Source organism: Lampetra fluviatilis, chromosome 2, assembly GCF_964198595.1.
Source record: "Lampetra fluviatilis chromosome 2, kcLamFluv1.1, whole genome shotgun sequence".
NCBI lineage: Eukaryota > Metazoa > Chordata > Hyperoartia > Petromyzontiformes > Petromyzontidae > Lampetra > Lampetra fluviatilis.
Genome location: NC_136276.1, coordinates 33543091 through 33567922, shown reverse-complemented (window position 1 = coordinate 33567922; position 24832 = coordinate 33543091). Strand labels below are relative to the sequence as shown.

The 24832-nt window shown below is 46.8% G+C and overlaps 2 protein-coding genes across 7 annotated transcripts in view; both read right to left on the bottom strand.

Moving 5' to 3' along the window:
• LOC144946091 (focal adhesion kinase 1-like) overlaps positions 1-6339 on the bottom strand; it is a 67992-nt gene extending 61653 nt beyond the window's left edge. For all 5 annotated transcript variants that reach the window (XM_078874797.1, XM_078874836.1, XM_078874817.1 and 2 more), the window contains exon 1: positions 6097-6339. The gene's annotated coding sequence lies outside the window, so the exon portion shown is untranslated. The remainder of the gene's footprint in view (positions 1-6096) is intronic.
• A 4232-nt stretch (positions 6340-10571) lies between these two features.
• LOC144946065 (elongation factor 1-alpha, somatic form) lies at positions 10572-16206 on the bottom strand. 2 transcript variants are annotated; one of them, XM_078874794.1, is made up of 8 exons: positions 16078-16206; positions 13828-14014; positions 13093-13272; positions 12333-12629; positions 12052-12202; positions 11687-11943; positions 11088-11322; positions 10572-10938 (listed from the first exon to the last, which is right to left on the bottom strand). In XM_078874794.1, the coding sequence occupies exons 2-8, from the start codon at positions 13969-13971 to the stop codon at positions 10811-10813; spliced, it is 1392 nt and encodes a 463-aa protein (XP_078730920.1). In that variant the 5' UTR covers positions 13972-14014; positions 16078-16206; the 3' UTR covers positions 10572-10810. The 2 variants fall into 2 exon arrangements, with proteins under 2 accessions (XP_078730920.1, XP_078730921.1); XM_078874795.1 differs by having other exon boundaries at positions 16132-16199.
• Between the last annotated feature and the right edge of the window lie 8626 nt (positions 16207-24832).

Here is a 24832-nt window from a genome sequence, read left to right as displayed (position 1 = left end):
GGCAAAACTGGGATTTCCGGCTGCAGTCTCGCACCCTGGGGAAAATGCTTCCAACGCCGAGTGGCCGAGCCGTGGCCGAGCCATGGCCTGTCCGGGACATGCCGGGGGTAACGCGCAAATCCCAGAATCAGCCTCCCGGGGGGACCAACTCACCGCACCGACATTCCTTCACGCGGCGTGCACGCGAGAGAGGGCTGCACCCTTCCGTCTTCAATAATTACAACAGAAGCCCCGCGTTGGGGCCCGGGCATGCTCCGCGAGGCGAGTTCGCAAGCGCCCTGCTCCCCCCCTATTTGGATGGCCTCGAGAAAAAAATGATTACATAAGCAAGACCGCCGAGTTAAGCACTTGTGGACAATTTGTGAGTGATTCACGTTGCAAAGTTTATCCCATGACAGTATTCCCCAGATTATAAAAAAACGCTTTTTCCCCCTCCTTCAATATTATAGAAAAATGTCGGGGGGTGGGTCAAATAATCCGAAGCACACACAGTCTTCCAGAAGACGTCATAATCGAGGTGGTTCAGAATCATCTTCCGGAATATGGTTCTCCGTAGAAATACATTCCCAAGCAGAGGACTGAAGACACCACCACAAGTTCAGGATAGTCTCCCAGAAGACATCTCTCCTCGTTTAAAGCTGCACATTCATAATCATTTTCTGAAAGGCTCTCCTTAGTACCGTATTCTCCAGGTTATTAAACTAAACTTATTTTAAAAGGACCTCGAAGTTTGTCTTACTTTCCCAAGCGTCTTATCATGCTGAGAACTAGCATGTGGGAATGCTATAAATGTAGTTGTTTAAAACAATTTATGCTCCCTGTACTGTTAGGCAATACCCTGAATCTCCAGAGCTGCATAGCTGAGGTCCATTATCATGCACGGTTGTTACAGAGCTGCGAAAGACAGCAGTGTGGGTCCAACACTCTCACTCAAATGTTTTCCGAGAAGCGTTAAGTGAGAATTTGTTTTGCATCTCATCCGCTGGCAGAGAAGCCGCACCGATGTTTACGTCACACTGGTTATCATTGCACCACCAGACATTACCACCCTCTCCATGTTGAGAATCAGCATGCTTGCACATGTTTAGGAAAAAACTACTACACTGCTATGTACACGCATGATGACTGACAGTCGAGAATAAAAGGATGGAATGGCAGCCAAGGAATGGAACTAGTTTAGGAGGGGCGTAGGTCCACCGAAAAGTTTGAACAATGAAGTCTCGTGTACAGATTCTCAGTGGAATGTTACATCACTGGATCATGAGCCATGGTGGCGGCTTGTGGAGGCCTTCATCCAGTGGCTCGACCATGGCTGATAATGAAGATGACTCAGCTGTGGTGTTGTGTTTTTCAGACGGAAATGTACAAAAAAACAACCCAGGTTGTTTTACCATTCTCTCCCGTGCTGGTGACACCGGCTTGGTGAAAGGAGGCCCAGAATTCGTTCAGATATCACCCGCCATGAATGTTAGTCATGGGCAGGAATCAAACTCGGGTGGTCAGGTTAACAGAGCAGTGTGCTAATTCACTGCACCACTGCTCCACCACCCAAAAGAAAGAAAAACAACCTTCTATAGCAAGCCACGATATATTCCAATGATTTATATTGGACATGCTAATGATTTATATGGGGTGATTATTTTTGCAAAAGATTAAAAATTGGCCCGATTAACCTAAACCACATTTTTTGTTATATACTTGCTGGTGGTCTATATACAGGCCATCATTAATCTTCATTAAGTCAAATAAAAAAGCCACCTTGCATTGTACACAGCTCTATGGTAAGGAACTGCGAAGTGCCTTGCGTTGTATGTGTTTAACAGGAATTGGAGGAGAACCAATATAAGCATGAAATCAAAAGCCTTGGCACTGTCGGTACAGATGGTGCAAGGCTTTAAGTTGTAAAATGTCTCACTTGCTTAATGGTTAACACACTATACAAAAAGTCCAGAGCAGAGTACGGCAATACCGGAGCCTCTTCCCTGTGTCAGATGCCGATTGATTTTTGTTGGCCCTGAGGCAGCGTTAAAAGCACCATTTTGAGACCCCACAAATGCAATGGACCCACATAGGCTTTGGTAGGAGTAGGTGTACCATGTTCTCCAGATTATAAGACATTCTGGAAAAGTAAGGCTTACCCCAAGGTTGAGCACAGTGTGAATAGATTCATACATATTTGGTAAATGTTTGCTTTAAAAAACAGATTTTTAAAAGTGTCTAACTATTCAGAAACTATGCTTGTAGTTCCACAGCTAATAATGCTATCAAGTTTCCAGAGTTCGACAGCCATGTCCGGGAATTTACCGACAAAATGACTTTAGTCTGATGAGCTGTGGGTGAGTTTTGTCGCAGACTCATGGAAATGAGTCACCCTGTGGCCAAGAGAACACCCTGAATGCAGTACGAGGCGTTCCGGAGACGAGAAACTCACACTTGCTAAGGCTTCTGTGCTGCACTACTGCGACCGCTAATAAGCGAGTGTCACATTGTGTCATCACGCTCCCTGCAGCCATACCAAGGCGCACAAAGCATCCCAACAACACGCCTCACAGCACCCCCCCCCCCATCTCGCCCCCTCTCCCTCCCGGTCTCCAGTTTCATTTTTAGAAAGTGACGACTTCTGTACTCCCTGCTTCAATGGGAAATCATTCCCCTCCAGCACGGCAACGCAGACGTGTCCGAGAGGCAATGCTTTCCCTCTCGACCTCCCCCCATCGCTGCGAGGAGGGGGAGAGGTTGTGCCTCTCTCGTCTCCTCCCGTGCCCAATGTCTGAACCCCCCTCTAATCGTTGTCCATATGTCGGGCTCGCGCCACTCATTGTTTGAAACCCGATTAAACGATGATCTCACGCGCCCACCAACTGCTACGCATTCTGTTAATTATATTTTGCCCTTTAGTGAAACGTCAACGGATGTAGGTGACGAACATCCCAAACACGCACCTGATCCCATGGAAGAACCACCGGGATTGGATCTACCTCGAAAGCGATGGTTCACGTTAAATCGAAGCCGCCTGCCTCATAGCGGATACACCTACTGCCTTCGAAAGAGGAAATTCAAAGGAAGAAGTTGGTGCAATTGCGGAAACACCGACCAGAGCGTAGACCACACAGTGAACCACTGAAGCAATTCACTGCACATCAACTGAAGCCATTTCCTGACTTCGCCTTTGTGGTCAAAGACTTTTCAGCTGCTATTCACCCAGCCGTAGAAAATATTATATTTCTTTGACACAGAATGGTGTTTGTGGGATTATGCATGCATGTGACTGCTGCCAGCCTGCATCTTACTCAATTACGCACTGCCCCTGTCACACGGCACAATGGGCCGGATCCACGTTGTGACGAGAAAGCCAAAGCACATCACCTCGGAGATATTTCCCCAATGTCGGTGATGGACACTTACATTTCCCTCAAATATTGGACAAGAAACATTCGCCAACAGCTGAATTGTGCCCAGCATATAGTATCTGGACAAAGCTGTAGCAGACGAGCACTGCACGATCAAGGCAATGGATGGACAGGTGTATGACCAGGTACACACACATACAGAATCAGAATTCTTGTTTATCCTGGAGAAACCCGATGAGTCATTCAGCTTTTTTTTCACAGATGTCCAGTCAGAAAATTACAACAAACGATACAAAAAAGTAAGGTAAGCTAATCACAAATAAATACTGTATATAAAAACTGTTTTTATTTTACCAGGTAAAGCCCACTGACCTGTTAGTTCGTTTTCAGAAGCAACTAGGCCACAAATGATAGCTCAGCGACGTGGTTTATCGTGTGGAAATGTAAAGCAGCCAAATAATCTAAACACAAACTGTTGGGGCAAGTGCCAATTCGTGATAACTTATGATGGTGCTGGGGGTGTGGACAGTATGTCTCCCAGGTATTTGTGATCGCAACACCGGTGCTGGCCCAATAGTACAGGGATTCATCAGCCTTGGTGGCGGGTTTAATGACACATTTATATACGTACGCGATCTAACACCAAAAACAACTCTATTATGGCTTAATCAACCTTGCCGTGCTTACCCTCGCACATCCGATTAGCCACGGTTCGCTACGTACGGTAACGAAAGAAGTTGAATACACAAATACGTAGAACATCGGGGAGGCCTAGGTCAAGTTTAGATATCATTCGCTAATGCTATTAGCCGCGATCGGTAATCAAACCTTTAGTAGACATGCTTTGCACATATGCCTATTGACGCGAAAGTGCATTTAGACACCCGCGTTCGGTTGCATTAAACACGTTAAGTATATCTCTCAAATTACACAGACTAATTAGAAACTATGCGAAATAATCGCATCAACTTTTGCCGGTTTACGCTAACGAACCACTGGGATTGCAAAGTATCGGACGAACATAAATCGGTGCTGCAAAACGGACAACCATAAAATCAACAAAGCCGAGCAAACAATACAATATCACATCAAGTCAAAACCTTACAGATGTACCTTTCACGCATGTAAATTGCACAAACTAGAATCAATAGAAATTACATCCGCCCTTTCCGAATAATCATATAACACAACAGCTTTGAAAACATGGTTTACGTTTTAATGCAATAAACACGTGATTTGTTAAACCGGATGTAATCAAGCAGTTTACTTTATTTCATTAGATAAGCCCGTTATTATAAAAGGGGGTTAATTACATCGTTTGCACTAACTCGACTTGGCTTCCTTCGCGTAAATGGAGACGACGATTAATACACGTTTCGTGAAATCGATCGCAAAAATACACTGGCTAACTTACGATTTAAAGCTTTCGTGACTGCAGAGATTCATATTCTTGGTTCTTTCGGTAAAGTCACATAGAAGGGAAATAATAAAATATATAAAACAATACAAAAATTACCACGACGTTTCGACTGCAACACAAGCAATCATCAAATTTCCTTGCTGTGGATTTCACACCTGATGATGATTGCTTGTGTTGCAGTCGAATCGTCGTGATCATTTTTTATTGTTTAATATTTTTATATTTGTATTATTTCCCTTCTACGTGCCTTTACCGAAAGAACCAAAAATATGGTTAACTTCCTTACTTAACGTAACCCCCAGTCCTTATATAAACCGGCTTTTCTCCCATGAATAAATCGGTTTCACTAAAGCGGCTTTCACTTTCCTGCGTGCCTGAGCCCGGTTTGTCGAAATCAACATTTTCGACTGCAACCAAACCCATTCATGCAAGACCGCAGGCGTGTTATCACAAACATTGCAAACGGTGACCCACAACCACACACATCCTCCCCGGGTTCCTTTACACTTAATTTCTCACGAATACTAACCGCTGGAGCTCAAACCTGACTTGCAGCTTAATGTGGCACAACTAAACACAAACCGCAGCAGTGCGATTGCGGCCATGCAACCCAAACTATGGACCACATGGCAAACCCAGAGGGACGCATATGAATAGATCCGTACATTATAGACACATGAACGACAAGCCACAGCCGTCACATAACCCTTACTATATACACCATACAGTAAAGCCATATACACACATGCTCATCAATATACGTAAGCCCCTCGACATACGTACACATTCAAGACAAGCCACATCAGTCTGATTGTAGCCACATAACCCTTACTATATACACATTACATCAAGATACGTAGGCTCCCCGACATACGTACACATTCAAGACAAGCCACAGCAGTGAGACTGTGACCCCAGAGTAAAACCACTGCAAGCTGCGCTCCTTCAACGGAGAAGAAATAGCAAAGCCACTAACTCTCTCTCTTGAAGCACTCTCTTCGTGGCGACAACATCCAGACACCCTGCACACACTGACCATCGTACGCAAGCCTGTAGATAGCGTGCACTGGCATCTTGCGCCGGTCGCGAGGGCACAAACACTGGGGACCTGTCACTGTCACCGCCACCGTCAGTCGCCTTTGTGCCGCCGCGTTCATCCCCCACGGGCCAATAATCAACAGCGGGTGCCTTGTGTTGCCGTTTGCTCTGCTGTGCAAGGAAGGTCGTCCTGCCAGCAACGTAGCAATCTCTACGAGCTCCCCCTCGTAGCATTAGCGATGGTGACGGGCATTGTGTCCGAGCGAGAACGCGGTCTTCCCTTCTCACCCTTCTGATGAAGCAGCAGTGCCGAGCGCCACCGGCAACCACCTCCCACCGCCGCCGCCGTTCGTTGTGCGCTCTCTCTCTCTCTCTCAACACCCTCCCCCCACCCCCTCCCGTCCGTCTTTGTCTCTCTGCGTGCTCCCCGCGAGCTCCCCGTGCTCCACTCTCCGCTGCTCCACGACCTGCGCCTCTCGCTGCAAACACCCCCCCACAACCCGATCCAAGATGGCCGCAACCAGCACTCCCGGCGGCCCCCGCGCGGTCGGCGTGACGTCACCGCGCCGCCTAGCAACCACGTTGCCATGAACGCCGCCTCCATCCCCACCCCCTTTCCTCTCTTCCCCCCGCCCCCCGCCCCCCTTCCCGGATCACGTGACCGCAGCACGAGCGAGCTGGGTCGAACCGAGCCACAGTGCCTCCTGCCGGCACGGCGACGTGTAAACACGTTGTCCTGCGGAGGGAGCTGGTAGTAGGAACACGTTGGGGTGCTCGGTCAATGGCCAGGGTCAACGGCGGCGTGGTGTATTCCGCAAATATGGCCGACTGTGAGGGCGGGCACAAGCCGGCGTGAGTAGGTAAAAGGTTGAGTTTTATAAGGGCACCACGGGGTGACCAGCCCCTCCCCACCCAGCCCCACCCCTCCCACCCCCCACCCAGCCCCACCCCTCCCACCCCCACCCGTCCCACCTCCCACCCAGCCCCACCCCTCCCACCCCCCACCCAGCCCCACCCCTCCCACCCCCCACCCAGCCCCACCCCCCACCCAGCCCCACCCCCCACCCAGCCCCACCCCTCCCACCCAGCCCACCCCTCCCTCCCACCCCCCACCCAGCCCCGCCCTCCCCACCCAGCCCCACCCTCCCATTTTTGGATTCACGACGGACGGACGGTCACAATAATCCCCTGTGGGCTGGTGGAACCAGGTGGTTCCTACCAGTATAATTGCCTTTCAATATCTCGTCATCATTGTTAGATTCCAATTAACCAGGGCCCCCCATGTGATGTTAGATGTCAACTAACCAGGGCCCCCATGTCATGTTAGATGTCAACTAACCAAGGCCCCCATGTCATGTTAGATGTCAACTAACCAAGGCCCCTATGTCTTGTTAGCTTTGGTCTCCCAAACTCAAATGCGTTGAGGGTTTGTCGTGTATGTTGAACTTCTTCTGCACCTTACGTAGCCAATCGTGGTCATCGGAGATGCGAGGGAAGGACAACAAATTAAATATAGCAATCTGTTCGAAAGCAATGAGTGTTAAATCTAGATTCAAATCTGATGTCCGTGCACTCTGCCAACGCAATATCACCAATTAATTGGTTTAATATTTAGTTCATCTGTGAGACACACGACTTTTGGGTTCGGCCACGTCATGATATTGCCAGTCTATGTCGCGAAACCCTCCACCACCCAACATCTACAACAATATTGTATTGTGTATACAAGCATATAACGTGTTAATTATCTTTTAAACGTAACGGTAAGTTTTGCAATGTCGGATGCTGGAAGGTTTCACGACAATCATGGTCTAACCCAAAAAATGTCGTTCTTGCCATGACTGCAAAGAGCTACGTGTTAATACTAATTATTAAACATACCACCTGCAAAATCCCTTGATTCTATTTATGCTACACTTGTATTATGGGTTAGGGTTACGACGACGCATCCCAAACCCATGGAACACAGGCTGCGGCGTGGATACTGTGCAGGAGAAATTACTTAAGGGCCCAGTGGCCTCAAGGTTGCCGCGATGTCGCTGCACCGCATTCCGCGCAATAACTAGCAACAGAAAAATGTTCCAGCTTCCAAAAGTTAACGGTCAAGAATGTTTGGTATTTATTGTCTTTTAAGCTAGGACAGTGGAGGCTCTTTCCCCAGCAACGGTGAGCAAGGACTGTAATTGCAGCGCTGCAACCAACTTTTTATTTTGCCATTCCAAGTTTCATCAGGAGTATAGGGACTTCGTTCGGAATGAAAACAGCAACAAATTAAGCCATGTTGGCTTGAGAGTGATCTGCGAATGGTGTATGAAATGTGCAAGTTACCATTTTTATTTTGAGAAAGCATTAGATTGATAGAATACACGGTTAAAAGCTTAAGAAGCCGAATTATGGTATGAGAAAGACTAGATTTGCAGCTTTCGTGACTGCAAAGATTCATATTCTTAGGTTTTTTCGGTAAAGTCACGTAGGTAAAAATAAAAATTATAGAAATATTAATATAAATAAAATAATAATAAATCACGTGATTAAAATAAATAAAAATATTAGAAATAATTGAAAAAAATTGTGAGTTATTATTTTATTTAAATTAGTATTTCTATTTTTTTCTTTTTCCCTACGTGACTTTACCGAAAAAAACCTAAGAATGAGAAAGACCTTGGGCGGAGGAACTTGTACTGAAACCAAGTAAACATGCCAATCTTGGCATGTGGTTGGAAACGTTGAACCAATGTTGACCAAACGTTCCACGTTCACTGGGTCGTGAGAATTCAGAACGAAACATCAGACCAGGTTGTGTGATGTCACAAAAACCGTTCAATTTGTATTCTAAGAGTATCACGAGCACTGGAACACCGTACAGAGGGGGCATTTCAATTGCGGGGAAAGACGGTGGCCATTAGATCTGGAGATGATGCGGCTGATATCAAGCAGTGAGAGCCAAGGCAGCATCTGAACAAGGGTGGGAAAATGTGGATGTAGTGCCAAAAAGACGGGAAATAGTAAACAAAATAAACTCCGTTGTCAATAACATTGCCTTAAATTCAAAGTATGTAACAGGTGACGTTTCAGGCAGTATTCCTTCTTCATAGCACATTAATAAATGGCAGTGTATAATGAAAGTTGGAGATTGCACTTGACACTTTAGGGGTCTAATAATAAACAAATGTTTAAGGTTGTTTGAGCAGTTTTGTAAAACGGCACATGAAGTTACCTAATAGTAACGATTGCGTAATATATATGCAGGTTAGCAAAGCGTGGATGCAGATCAAATATCAAGATAGGGGAGAGACAAGTCTAAACAAGAACACTGAATTGATTTAAGCAGTTTAAAATGGCAAGTGAATGCCGTCTGGTCAACCCTCTAGCGTCTTGCTTAAAGGGGGGCCATATAAAATTCAGGGGTGGGGGGGGGGCAGTCAATAGTAAACTTACCAGTTATAAAATGCTAAATAGGATCTTTACGTCGATTGTGGACTTTTCTGCAGCTCGACGTGCATGAGAAACGGAGGCAACGTTAATCACGCAGTTGTACGAAGTGTTGTACAATGACTCCTAAAGTAAAAGGGGAAAGTCTGGGTCTCCCACCTCGTCAGTTTAAGACCACGGCATATTATAAAGGAGCACACGTCGCATATTGGACCACGAAAGGCATTTGGGCAAATCAATAAGCATGCACATTTAACATGGTATGAGCACTCGACCTTTCTGGGTTATCAGAGCGGTGGGGTGAACAGGAACGTTGAGTTAAACTTAAGAATCTATTGTTAATACTCTGCCGAATGGACTAAACACCAAGGGGGAGGATTGAACCAATGGTCAGTAGTTTGAAGTTCCCTCGGTCGTAAACTCGCCACCGTTGACGTCTTGGCACAAACGCAACTCATGACAATTAGGGAAACGTTGGACAGAAGCAGACTGTCCCTGAAGATTTGGACTGGCAAAAGTTGTGCACAACTTGGTTTGATGCAGTCTTGGAATCTGATGTAAAATCTTGCATTAATTTCCATGGAGTGTCGTGGACAATATTACACCCGGTACACCCGACTGGATGAATGATGTATAGAATCCCTTGCCCAATGCAGTCTCTTCACACTCGCCAGGTCTGGCAGTGGATTGCGATTCCTATGGTGATAGCGCACCCCGGTGGCGAGTTTATGAACAGAATTAAGAACCCAATTGCGGGCAAACCACTTCGGGGTTGCCACTGAATAAAAGCACCTATAATGGGGCTATATGGATGACTGCAAAATGCAAGAAATTACATTAACCTTCCCATTCTGATGAGATGTACACGCCATAAAGAGCGAAAACTTGATTCGTTCCAGGCTTCATAGTGCAGGGCCCGTCCAACTTTCTCATGTCTCTGCTTGAATGGGCACTGCCACAAAAGCCCATTGTTTTAACCCTTAAACCACTATACATTTACACAAAAACTTCTCAGCGCTACGGTAACAATTTCCTAAAAGTTGGAAAAATTGGCAGCCCAATAACCATATGCAAAACAATCGAAACTCCCTTGTTGCAACCTATGGACTGTATCTTCTTGGTTCTTTCGGTAAAGTCACGTAGAAGGGAAGTAATAAAATAATAAAAATAAAATGAATCCCTGCAGTCACGAAAGCTTTAAATCGAAATCTATGGACTGTAGTTTTAAACTCTACCTCACATGCCAATCCCACTCGAGTACATTTTAATGAAGCAAATAATCTACACGACCAGTTTCCTGGCAGCATTTAACACCACACAGCAACAAAAGACACGTTCAACTGCAATGTTTATTACTTTAATGTGCGTCACAAATGCTGGACAATCTTTTCCTTCTGTGATGTTTCCACTGCATTTTGATCAACATCATCTTTTCAGCAACTAATAAACTGTGCAGGTTACTCAAAGAAATTAAAAGCGCTTGCATTAAGCACAAAGATGGTGGTCCGCTGAAGGTAATGAAAGACGATGGTCCTCTTCTGGTGACATCTTGGGTGGATTGACAGGCGATTCATTTCGCTTTGCCGGTGGCCTTCTGGGCAGACTTTGTGACCTTCCCAGTTGTGGCAGCCTTCTTCTCGACGGCCTTGATGACACCAACAGCCACCGTCTGCCTCATGTCACGCACGGCAAAGCGTCCTGGAAGGAAAAATGCAAAAAAATTGTCAATGTGCCCTCGTCATTACAGCTGCAACCACTGAAATGTTACGCATAAACCGTAAAGCATTTAAAATGTACGTTCATAAACAACTTGGGATAACTCTTAGTCATCTCTCAAGACTACTTACCCAGGGGTGGGTAGTCGGAGAAGCTCTCCACGCACATGGGCTTGCCAGGAACCATGTCAACCATGGCAGCATCCCCAGACTTCAGGAACTTGGGGTTGTCCTCAAGCTTCTTGCCAGAACGACGGTCGATCTTCTCCTTCAGTTCAGCGAACTTGCAAGCAATGTGGGCAGTGTGGCAGTCAACCACAGGCGAGTAGCCGGCATTGATCTGGCCAGGGTGGTTCAGCACAATCACCTGCACAAAAAGAGTAACAAGATGTTTCATTATCGTTCGCATTCCACACATGCTCAATACATTTAACGAGTCGGCAAAGCTGCCTCAGAATTGTACAAGACATAGCATTGTTCCCTTTGTTACTCAGTGCTATATACATACAAGGGTTGTGGCATATTAATGGAAAGCCCAAGACCCGTCAAGAATGGCCAAAGAAATTCCTGAATCTAAGGAAAAATTGGATGTGCTGGGAGGTAAAGTGTATAGATGAAAAAAAAGCCGATGGGTCAACATAGAAGTTGACAGCAAGACTCACTAAAGTTCACAACAGGGAAAAACGCACTTGTTCATCTACCCTCGCCATTGACGACGAACATGTGTTTACCTGGGCGGTGAAGACACCAGCCTCCATGGGCGGGTCGTTCTTGCTGTCACCAGCAACGTTGCCTCGACGCACATCCTTGACGGACACGTTCTTGACGTTGAAGCCAACGTTGTCGCCGGGAACGGCCTCTGTGAGAGCCTCGTGGTGCATCTCCACAGATTTGACCTCAGTGGTGACGTTCACGGGAGCAAAGGTCACCACCATGCCGGGCTTCAGGACACCAGTCTCAACACGACCCACGGGCACTGTGCCAATACCTGGGGGAGGAAAACAAGAATTAAAAATCGAAGCATTTTAAAAATATTGTAAATTAATTGAATTATCCCCAGGCACAACCTCCGCATGAGAGAACACCCTTGACATACCGCCAATTTTGTAGACATCCTGGAGGGGCAGGCGGAGGGGCTTGTCGGTGGGGCGGCTCGGGGGCAGGATGGCATCCAGAGCCTCCAGGAGAGTGACACCGGAAGCATTGCCATCCTTGCGCTCGACCTTCCATCCCTTGAACCACGGCATCTATTGTCGGTGTACAAAAAACCACAGTTAGAGTACATTCTTGAAAACTTCTGGCACGATAAAAAAAATGGGACAGCCATCCTTTATACAAAACAAAATTGAAAAGTTACAGGTGAAGAAATTAAATTACGTTGGTGCTGGCTTCCAGCATGTTGTCTCCATGCCAGCCGGAGATGGGCACAAAGCCCACGGCGGCCGGGTTGTAGCCGATCTTCTTGATGTAGGTGCCGACTTCCTTGACGATCTCGTTGTAACGGTCGGCGCTGTAGGGGGGCTCGGTGGAGTCCATCTTGTTGATGCCGACGATGAGCTGCTTCACACCCAGGGTGTAGGCGAGCAGGGCGTGCTCACGGGTCTGGCCGTTCTTTGAGATACCAGCCTCAAACTCACCGACTCCGGCCGCAACGATCAAGACGGCGCAGTCAGCCTGAAATAATTATGGGTAAAGGGGGGTAAGGGCACAATAAAATGTGAACATTAACACTGGGTTACATTTCAAGACTTATGTTGTTTCAATACTTCCACAAAAATGCTATGACTGAACAGTCCTTTGACAATCCACTACTGGATGAGGGCTCCTCACATTGGCAACAAAACTTTTGTCCGATTATACAGCAATGGTAAGTGCAGTTTAAAGGTACGCGGGATCCCGGGTACAATGGATTTTGCTGCACTGCCATATGCTGCTCACCACCCTACCAGCCTTCAATGCTGTGCATGGTCACCCCTTGTAGCACAGGCTCAAAGCCTGCCCTCTAACTGGAGACCTGACGACACCTGGCACATTGCTGATTGTTAGGCCGTTGGGCATCAATTACCGAATATTAAAGGTTTAAAAAGTGTGAACATTCATGCAAAGGAGTGGCTGTGCACTGGTGTCACAACCCTACCTGCGATGTCCCGGTGATCATGTTCTTGATGAAGTCCCTGTGGCCAGGAGCGTCGATGATGGTGACGTAGTACTTCTGGGTCTCGAACTTCCACAGAGAGATATCGATGGTGATACCACGCTCACGCTCGGCCTTCAGCTTGTCCAGCACCCAGGCGTACTTGAAGGAGCCCTTGCCCATCTATAAAACACAAAGGTCACAAAAAAATGCTGAGGTACACTTAACAAGTTAATACAAAGGGAGCAAGCCTTCCAACTACATGCTCACGCCACTGACAAAGGCCTTAAGAGGAATCTCAAGCACACCTCGTATTTGTCCAGCTCTTCCACACTAACCAGGCATCTTGGGACAGATGGGAGGACCCATTTTATGCAACCACGCAATCGACCTGCTGATTAGTGGTGTACCAATTAGTTTGGACAGGTGGTAGTTAAAAACACGGCCAAAGTTGAAACTAAAGCCAGGAGATAACTCAATCGGCAACATGGATTGCAAGTCCAGTGTGCTAATAAATATTACACCACAACAGCACCCCTACAAAAACATTACAGGTAGGAACAGGTTCCACACTGCCACCAGAGATTATTTGTCTGTCGTGCATATGTCTGTCGTGCACGAATGCGCTGTCCGACCAAGTTTCAACCTGCCCACTCCGAAGGAACGTGTTTAGCAAGACTGGTCGAGTACAAATGTGTGTGCATACAACGACTGAGCAGGGGGGCACAGGTCACGTACCTCGGCGGCCTCCTTCTCGAACTTCTCAATGGTACGCTTGTCAATGCCGCCACACTTGTAGATGAGATGGCCGGTACTGGTGGATTTCCCAGAGTCGACATGGCCAATGACGACGATGTTAATGTGGATCTTTTCCTTGCCCATGATGGATGGAGGTGGTTGCCTAGGCCGTCAGCAAATGTGAACGCTGTTGATGACAAAAGGAAAAAGCACGTCAGCCAAACGCCTCATTACAAAAGGGTCAGAGAACATGCAGCCATTAGCAAGTTGGATTCAATGTTACAACAGATTTTCTACTTAATGACTGAAGTGAAACGCCAGCAACAAGCATGTTAATTCATGAGCACCCAACACATTTTCACAACCATTCCAAACATGCTGCAACTACAAACATGCAATGGTTGCAACACTTGCTCTCAAAAAATTGCCGTTTCACATAAAACAAAGGCACGCTTTGTATCGTCAGCCATATTCCCCACGTTAGCAATTAGGGGTAGACAAGTTTGAGAAATAAGCTGGAGACTGCGGTAAGAAGAGTAAAAAAGGCTGGGCAAAAGGAGCGATTTAAGCCCTGGAGCAAGAGCAGCGGCTAGGAAAACCATCGGAAGGTCCAATGTAGCATCCCAGAGAAATGAGGGTAGTGGTGCTATGGGGGGGGGGGAGCCAGGGAAAAAGCCAACGCAAGGGAGAGAGATGAAAGTGAGCGGGGCGAGTTATAAAGGACTTGAAAAAGACAACGTAGCAGTGGAGTGAACCAAACCAATTAAAAAGTCGTGGGGGGGGGGTGACGAGAAGGGAGAATCAAGCCGAGACAATTGCGCCCCAAGTATAATAAATGTGAGCACGTCAAGAACCAGCAGTGACAGGGGGCTTGACTCCAGCACTCGCTACGTTTGCGAATAACATCCAACATCTAAAAAAACTCGTCAAAGTAATCAATCGATAATACATGCAGGCAATCGTGCCCCCCCCAAACTACAAAAACTTGTCAAAAGAGCTTCTGCAATATTGTCGCCTAAACTAGGCACGGTATCTTGGCTAAATTAGCATAATATTACAATCATTAGCAGAAAGGCAGGAGGGTGAAGCCATAGAGGGGGGGGGGGCAAGATCACGCCGAGTGAGCCATATGCAGAGCCGGCAGGGAGGGAGATCTGTAAAGATGTCGGTCAAATGAGTCGCGAGAGATCCTTCAAGAGGCAAAGGAGGAACCAGTAAGGAGTAGAAGAGGGGGGGGCGGCGAAGCAGAACAGGGCCACGAGGGAGTCGTGTGAGCGGGGGGGCGAAGCGGCCAAAGGCGTGACAACCAACAACCAAGAGATTCGTAAAGACGTCAGCCGGGGGGGGGGGGGGGTTGGTAGCCGCAGCAGAGTCTAAGAATGCAGAGTAAACCAAATGAAGGGAGCCGTAAATGCAGAGAGGAGAGCGGAGAGAGCAGTGGGGGCGTGGGTGGACAGGAGCCGGGCCGCCATGTTACACCGCGACAAAATGGCGCCGCTACGTGGAGCCTCCATCCCCGCCCAGACCCCCCCCACACTGCCCCCTCCAAGCATTGCCGAGACCCCCCCGAGATCGTGGGGGGCCGCCCCCCGCGACGATAAACCGGGGGGAGCCCCCCCCCATCGTTTTTCTCGTCGTCTCCTGCTCGGTAAGGCCCCGGCCATAACGTGGAAGACTTCCACCCACTCCGCCTCAACCCCCCTCCCCCCCCCCCGCGCGGTCTCCAATTTTGTTAAATTAAAAGCATACGAAGCGATTTAATTGTATACCGACAAAGCAGCAATTTGCACACCGAGGTAATCGATTAAAAGTTAGACTAGAAAAAACGACACGCGGTGTTGCGTCACTGACCGGCTGAGCGCGCCGGCATCTTTGCCGGGCCTTGCTTTGTAACCAAATAAAAAAAACTGAAAATAAAATTACAAAATCCAAAAGTAGTTTAAACCACTCGCCTTTACAGCACGACGGTGCAGGCCGGAGAACACTAAACGAGAAAAGGAAATTAATATATCGCTCTATATCTAACCACCAGTGCAAGGCCTATAAAGACTTTACAAGTGTATCCGGCCTTGCCACACAAAACCCAACCAACTCAAAACCGCGACACAAATAACACACTAAAGCGTCGAAAAATATCGCAAACTAACATCGCGGCACGACACTACAACATCACCCGCGTCAAAATAACACAATTTCCCAAACGGATGGCCGAAGAAAGTGCGAGATCTTAAACGGATTCCTTTGTGTTACCGCAAGCGAGAAGCCGGCAAAAGCGATGGAGGGCCGCGTTGAGACGAGACCCACCTAAAGATGCCACAAGCGAAAGAGGGAGGCGGTCGGCGTGTCACGTGATTATATAAGCTCCGGTGGGGGGGGCAATGACGTCATCTGCCGCAAGACCCCCCCGACCACCCCCACCCGCACCCGTCCCCGCTTCAAACTGCTCCCGTCTGGATCGATTACTATTTTGGACGCATAGAATCGATTAGCGATTCGTTCGTAATTAACGGTAATAATTACCAATGGGGTTATTTATCGAGGTGGATGGAAGGCACGAGATGGCCGCCGAGCAGACGGCGGAACTCGACGGCGAGGATACAGAACCGAGAGACATCGCAAACGAAACGCGTACGAAATAGGAATCGATGTCTCAGAATCGATTCTACAACGTGGAATAGAATCGCCATGTGGTATAATCAAATTCTTCGGTTTCACATCCTCATTCATCATCATCGGCCATGGTCTGTCCACTGCTGGCTGAAGGCCTGACCCCACGCCTCTTCCCAGCGTTAACCCCCCTCCTGTCTCTTCTGCACAGACGGATTCGTTATGCGCCGTCTCCACGGCAGTCGGATGGCTTGGCCATTTAAAGTATGCACCGACTAACCGATTCCCGCGCGCTCAAAAACACGCGCGCATCGAATCGTGCGGGGCCCCGCCATAGGGATGTGGAATTGTCACCACTGGACAAGGGGCTGCAAAAGCTGGAGATGAGCACTGCCTCAATGCGAATTTGGAGCAGGAAAGCAGTTTACACCGTAGGATAAAACATCAGCAGGTTTCGTCGAGTTAAAGGTTCCGATTCTGAATATAATCGGCGACGTTTCGGACAATGGGCCTTCATGGCACATGAGGCCAGAGATGAGAGAATACGATTCGTTGGGTGCACTTTACACCTTGGGGGCACGATACATTTGTTGATTAACATATGTATAGTTACCTAAGAGGGCAGCTATTGAACACCACACCACTTACAAGCACGCTTCTAAATAAACTAATGATAACGCTCAAGGTAAAATTAAACGTTACTGAACGTTGCATTGCCGACGAGCTGGACCATGCTCAAACATCGCCGTTTACAGCAAAATATGCTAAACAAATGGGAATTATTTTCAAGATTTTCAGAAGACCGACTCATCATCATGTCCAGTGGGAGTGACCGGCTGGAAAGGTTAATGGACAAATGGGTATAGCTCATCGGATTCTTCTAGTATAGAGATTATGTAAGCAGAAACTCCTTTCAGTGGCTGCAAAACTTGGGGCACAGGATAAACTCGGAGCAAAACAGTGGTCATCATGTAACAACGGAATCCGCTAGAGAATTGGAGACACATCGGTCGGAACGACAAACCGGGAGGGAAAAAAAAATCACAGCAGTGGACAACACTGAAAAGTTGCCCAAAGCATCGGAGACACACGGAGCAACGTGGATTGAACAAGCTTATAACCGCAGGTTAACGACATCAAACCAGAGATAAACAACAGGGGGAAGTGGAGGGGGCCTTTGGCGAGGAGCCATGGGGACAGCTGGTGGCCAAGACACAATGGGGGTTGCCAAGCCATTGCACCGTAAGATTGCGACGGCTTGGGAGTGAGCTTTCATCCAGCAGAGGACCGACCCCATGCCCGACGAGGATAACATAATGGTCACGCCCAATTAGGAATGGAAACGAATCCCAAGGGGACGTTAAGCAGGGAGATGGAACGATGTACTCGGTCCGTGCGCATGCGCCAACTCTTGATTCGACGATTTTTGGAGGCCTCTCATCCAGCAGTGGATTTACCAAGCCCGATGGTCGTTTCATGTCAACGAGTTGCAACCAAGCCGCATATCCACACCATTTAACCTTCCGATATTAGGAAGCAACAGGCGTTACGCACTTCTAAATCATTTCCTTCGCAACGGCTGTTAGTGTTTACCGTTCTGGCCACGTTACGGTGCGCAAAAGTTCGTCGCACGGCACAAAGCCACTTTACGGCAACGAAATGTTGAATCGATTCCAATGCGCGCATCTACGCGGAGTTACTGGCCACCAGCGGCAATCGTGAGCACTTCACCGTCGCTCTCCAAACTGTGAATCATCAGCATCAGCAAGCAGTGACTCGCGAACAAGAGCAGACACCGCCACGTGCTACACGTGGCGCTGCGATCAGCTGTTGGCCACGTGGGCGCGGCAATCCGGGGGCTCTAGGCGAGGCTGCATATTTGTCGCTGGCCATGGGGCAGCTGTTGCAGGTCGTTTGCATGTCGTCTTTTTTATAATAATGGGTAGATTTTTTATTTTAAACCACGCCCCAATGTTCGCCCACCGCCAAAAGTCAAGAGCCTTTTTTTCGTTCGCACAAACCATTTGCAATATCATAAAGCGGAAAGGCTGGATTATGAACGGCTTACCAAACGACCGCGTCATTCACATTACACCGTGGGGGTGGGGCGGGTGAAGCTTACACAAGCACACTTTGATTAAACACGCACACCAGGCCCTGCCTTCTAAGTTCTATCGCTCGTGGCTTGGTTGAACTCGCTGGCTAGCGAGGGGGGAGGGGTTGGTGACTAGCGAGTTGGCTATGGCTCGATGGATACGACTAGTTTATACTGCACATGGAACGTAGGTCCAAACCCTGGGTACGGTACTCGATTAGCGCTAGAAAGGAAGGTTAGTTACGGCTGGCTGGCTAGTCGGTGACGGCGAGACGGTTAAGGTTACTAACAGAAGCTACAGTAGTTAGCCATTCGGGTTAGAGGGCTACTCTCGATTGCAGCATGTGGCCCTTTCCCGTTCTTTGTCCACCTATTTAGAGCTCACACCTCCGCACCTACCCAATTAGCAACAATGCAGGGGGTAGGGGAGGGGGTCCACCCAGTGCTGTACAGGTGCCCCCCCCACCACCATGTGACAAGGGACTCTGGCCCCACTGGGGAACCACATGACCTCCCGCTATGGAAACAAAGACCGCAGCGTGTGGCGTTGTGTGTTTGGTCTCATCAAAAAGGGGGCTCTCTCGTCTGCGGAAACAAAGCAAACGACACCCAAGTGCAGACATTTAAACCCAAGCTGGCAAGTCCACAAGTATTTAGATTTTGCCCGGCTTCATTGTTCGATTATAGGCCAACCGCACTGAATTCCCTTTCCACATCACCCCACTTTTGGAACGGACCACAGCGGCACAAACATCCACAACCGCAGTAATGGATGCCCCATCGTCCTATTAATCTAGTTTCGAGGAATCGTTCATGAGATCCAGCAAATAAAAAAGTCCGAATGGCTGTTATTATATTTTGTGGCGGTCAAGCCATCACGTGTACGTGACATTTGGTTATTGCATCGAATCCAGAAAGACTGCACAACATTGAACAATCCTCCGCGAATACCTAATAAAGTGAGATTAGGCAGAATAGCTGCCATCACCTCTCCCACTAGAATAGACATTTGGCTGGCAAGCAAGAACTGCACAGCAAAGCAGTGGGGGGTGGGGGTTGGCAACGGGTCTGCAAAACCATTCTTCTAACTCCAACGAATTAACTACAAAACAAATTTGCACCATCGTTTCCAAAACTCACAGGCTCGCAACGCCATCACTGTCGGCGCCACCTCCACCAGCAGTGTGAATACGCCGATCGCGGCCTCTCGCCTTTCTTCTCCAGCCCCTTTATACAGCAGCAGCTGAGCCAATTAACCAGGGCACACCCTGCGTAACGAAAATGCCCGATTTCACCAATCAAGTGGGCATTGTTATCACTAAGCCAGTCACCCCCCCAGTCACCCCCATCACAATCGTATGCACCTGGTTCCAAACAAGTTAATAGCACTCAAGGCTGCGCGTTAACAATATCCGAAGCCTCTCGCTTTGCTCGAAATACAACCAGTTATGCCGGTAGAACGTAACCAGTGCCCCCGCCCTGTTACGGCGCCCACGTGGAGGGCACGCGTTGAGATGGAGCGGTTCGATCTGCTTTGTCGAACGACGGGTGGATTCTTGCATTCCAGGACCGTGAAATATGGATACAGCTGATGATGATCCTTAGCTACGGGTGTATTATTCAAACAACTATAGATCATTAGGTGCTAACCACCTGTATTATTTAGACGATTTCCAAAATGGGCATTTACAAGGATTTAGATTCGCGGAAAACTCGTCATCTGACAATTCCAAATGTGCCCTTTCAAAATAAAAAAATGCTCTCTCAACCTCTGATGCACTCTCTCTATGTACTGCGATGCAGCGTTCAGCAACGTTTTATAATTTATCATTCAGCGTTATTGTTAGTTTATTTAGAAACGTGATTTTATTTATTTAAGTGGTGTGTTATTCAATAGCTGCTCTTATGTAACTATCCATATGTGAATCAAAAACAAATATTTACCGGGCTCCAGAGTGGAAAGTGCACCCAACGAATCGTATTCCCTCTAATCTCTGGCCTCTTATGTGCCATGAAGAAGGGCCATTGTCCTAAACGTCGCCCATTATATTCATTTGTTTTTTCTTCGAGGCATTGTTATTGGTGAATGTGTTGAGTGTCATCTATTCATCGTGTTAGTGCGCCACTGCCAATGTAACGGCATTACCAAATAACGTGTTGAATTCCGAAAATCTTGCTCAAAATGTCCCAGTTTTTTCCCCAGTTTCATTTATTAGGTAGAGCCCTGTGAGCAATGAGGCTCTTGACTCGGGTGCAACCGCGACAAACAAAAAACATGAACAAAGAACATCTCAAAGTGGCGTCGCGCAACAGAAACATCCAAGAAAAACCAACAAAATCTTCACGTTTTCCCGAGACTCAGCGTGAGGTGCGATCTGCCACAACAAATCGGTCAATATATCTATGGGGGCTCTCTTTCTCTCTCTCTCTCTGCTCCGACGAAGGGACGTTACTTGAAACGTCATCCAGCTATATATTGCGCTGTTATTTTGCAGCATTGTTGAGTGTGCTTTTGAGTTGTGCCTGTCAATCACTGCTAATGCAGTCCCTTCAGTTTCTTGTCGAATTTATGGGAATTGACTGGATACTGTTTGAAATCGAAGCAGTCGAGAAGCTATTGACATTCTGGGATACAGTCCCTCTTTTATGACCTGCATAAAACTTGCTTCGTACACACTGTAGGCATTTTTATTATCGTCACCTAGTAACCATAGCTTCAAACAATGCCAAGTTGAGGACAAAATTAATTCGAACCGAAATAAAAAAATATGAATTAACTAATGGTGTTAACAGACACGGCAATTGCTATTCATGATAAAAGTACAACTTTTTTAAAGCTGTATACACATTCTAGATTTGAAGCTTACGTGACTGCAAGGATTCATATTCTTAGGTTTTTTTCGGTAAAGTCAAGTAGGTAAAAAAAAAGATGTATACACATCTATATTCTATATGTTTATTTAAACATTGAAATTAAGATGATGTAAAACCTGTTTTTTTTTAAGATTACATGAAAACTATTTTATATACCAGGTGAAGCTCACTGAGCTCTTCGCTCTTTTTCAGTCGACCTGGCCTCCTGGCTCATCGAAGTGGCTTATACCATCATCATCATCATCACACGTGGGAAGTTATAGTCGAAGCCAAATAATCTAAACACATGTTTCTAAATGGTTCTGGTGAAACTCGGAGGGAAAACCGGTAAAACAAAAATCGACGCGGCTACCATGGGGAGAGAGAACATGCAAACTAAGCTGGTGATTTTGTCACAGGAGGTCGTTGGCTGGAACCTCCGACCTCCTGCGTAACAGGCGAGGGAGGTAACGCCTCCACGCCACCATGGCGCCCTGAAGGATAGCACTGGTTCAGACAGTCCCGTAAATACTCTAGGTTTTTTTAAGTCACGTAGGTAAAAAAAATTAAAATAAAAGATAAATAATAAAAATAATAGAAGAAATAATAGAAATAAAATAATAAATCACGACGTTTCAGAGGCAACACAAGCTTCCGTCTTCAGGTGGAACCGTCACAGCACGATTGCCGTATCTTTTAGTATTAATTTTTTTCACCTACGTGACTTTACGGAAAAGACCTAAGAGTATGAATCCTTGCAGTCACGAAAGCTTCAAATCTATTCCCGTAAATACACCATGAAGGACATTACTAGTAAAAAAAAATCACTAAAAATGTTTGGCAGATATTTTAATGTTCAACTGACACTGACCAATCGTAACCGGTTTATAACTGGCAAGGGAATCTGGTGAGTAGCCACTTCACAAATGTAAAACCAAAACTTTTACGTCTCTCGGCATGAGGGAAATGCTTCAAATGTGCATGACAAAATGTACCTAATGCACACGTGAATATTCCATATTCAACGGAGCACAATCAGCAGTTGTACATTTCAATTTGCACACATCCTGCAATTGTTCTGCCGGAGGGAGGCAAGCGGAGGGGGACGGGAGGAGGGAATTGGGAGCAGGAAACTGGTGGGGCTCACATTCCGGACTCGCCAGCGTTGAAGTCATCTCTCGACTGGTCGCACGTGTTTCAAACATTGAGACACTTCCTCATCGCTCATCATCAAGCCGCTGCTGGCCTTCCATGAACCGACGGCCACCTAAAAGCATATTCTTAGGTTTTTTCGGTAAAGTCACGTAGGTAAAAAATTAAAATTAATAAAAGTAAAAGAAAAATATTTTTTTTTACTTTTATTAATTTTAATTTTTTACCTGAAATTTTTTTTTTTTATTAATTTTAATTTTTTACCTACGTAAATTTACCGAAAACCCTAAGAATATGAATCCTTGCAGTCACGAAAGCTTCAAATCTAGAACCGAAAAGCATCGCCATCCCTCACGGTCCAGTGATGTCCACTGCGCTGTAAACCCGACGACCTGAGGTCCATTCACGTCCAAGGTTAAATTGAACCGGTTCTGGGCCCCCAGCCCTTTCAGCAACCCTTACTGCAGAGGTCGCAACCGGGTACCCGATACCCGTACCCTACCCGATACCCGGGTACCCGTACCCGGCCGGGTACGGGTCGGGTACCCGTTTGCGACCCTGGTGCGGTCGCCAAGAATATATTAACACTGGTGAGTAACTGTTTGTCACTCATTTCCCAACGTCTTGTCTCAACTCACAATTCAAGTTCCTAGAATCAACCCACCCGTTCCTGCAACATGGCTTCATCCCAGAGGTCGCAATCAGGTACCCGATACCCGTACCCTACCCCTACCCGGCCGGGTACGGGTAGGGTACAGGTACGGCCGGGTACGGGTACCCGTTTGCGACCCTGGTGCGGCCGGGTACGGGTAAGGAATCAAAACCCGTTTGCGACATCTGCCTTACTGACCGGCGTGATGAAGTTTGGGCCAAAAAAAACCTCCCATTATCGACATGGCACGGGGAAGCTGTCATCCAACAATGGAATGACAAATGGTTGTAGTAAAATAATAATCCGGTGACCTGGCTATGATTCTCGCCAATCGCGAACATCAGTGACGAGTGATGTCCGAACTGGTCATTGGCCCCCTACCAAGCGTCTTCCTTCACCAACCCACACTCGCCAGCTTGATCCGCCCCAATTGGACATCTGTGAAAAAAACAGCTTTATAGCTAATCTAATTCATTCAGTATACATATTCAGATTCTGAAGTATGGTCAATCAATCCTCATTGACTGACATGGTGAGAGAAAGCCTTCATTTTGAAGTATTAAAAAAGCGCTTAAAATTATAACTGTTATTCAAAGTGTATGCTTTGGGTTAACAGAACAAACCAAATGGGAAAACCGAAATCTTAAAAATAAAACATTCTTAAATCGTGACTGAATCGTTAGAATGCATCACACTGCTCCGGTGAGCTGTGGTGGTAGTGGGAATCGGTGCAGGTCTACCACACGTGATACTTTATTTGATTTTTTTAATGTATATACTGTCTATGCACATTCTGCTGAATAATACCAGTCTGAAAAGCTAATAGGTTGATGGACTAATTGACAGATGGACTAAACATTCATAGGCTGATGGAGTTAGAAGCTCATTTGCCCGCGCTTTATATTATTATAATAATTATACTTTGTTTGATTTTGCAATTTTGGTGACCCAGGGTCACTCTTGCAACTGAGGATATCCTGGTGGTCTCTTGAGTTCTCACCTGGTTAATCAAAATACGCTTGACACAAACCTAGTGTTTACACCATTGGAACCTCCTTTGCCAGTAGCAAAATATGATAATTGTTTTTTTACCCTTTAATCTGGCAACAAAACTGACACCTTTTTACAAGGAGTCATGTTTAAAATATAATAATTATCATATTTTGCTACTAGCAAAGGGGGTTCCAATGGTGTAAATGCTTACCCCGAGCTCTCATACTCTGATGGTGCATTGTCTTTGAGTTGTGCGCCTTTTGGCGTCATCTGGTTCAACACCATGTGACACTAGACCAATCAATTTCAAGGACAGTGCATACATTATCAGAGTTGTGTTTTTGTTTGCATTCCGACCACAGGTATTGTGGTCAATGCAAACATGACTCCTTGTAAAAAAAGGTGTCAGTTTTGTAGCCAGATAAAAGGGTAAAAAAACTATTATCACAAACCTAGTGGTTCTCGTGATGTCCTACACGATATTTAACGGGTTTTATGTTTGTTAGGTGGAGATAGAACACAGGAATTGTCTCGTGTGCTGACGCTGGGTGGATGTTTCCTTCGCAGGATTCGTGAGAGTGGAGGTGGTGGCAACGTCTGGGTCGCCCTTCATCCGGCAGTGAAATTGATCGTGGCTGCTGATGGTGACGATA

What these genes read in the sequence shown, in the direction of transcription:
- LOC144946065 (XM_078874794.1), bottom strand. Translation starts at nt 13,971, where the DNA reads ATGGGCAAGGAAAAGATCCACATTAACATCGTCGTCATTGGCCATGTC. An exon ending in TGATCACCGGGACATCGCAG is followed by an intron (nt 12,630 to 13,092) that starts GTAGGGTTGTGA and finishes TAATTATTTCAG; the next exon opens with GCTGACTGCGCCGTCTTGAT. An exon ending in CTGGTGTCTTCACCGCCCAG is followed by an intron (nt 11,323 to 11,686) that starts GTAAACACATGT and finishes CTTTTTGTGCAG; the next exon opens with GTGATTGTGCTGAACCACCC.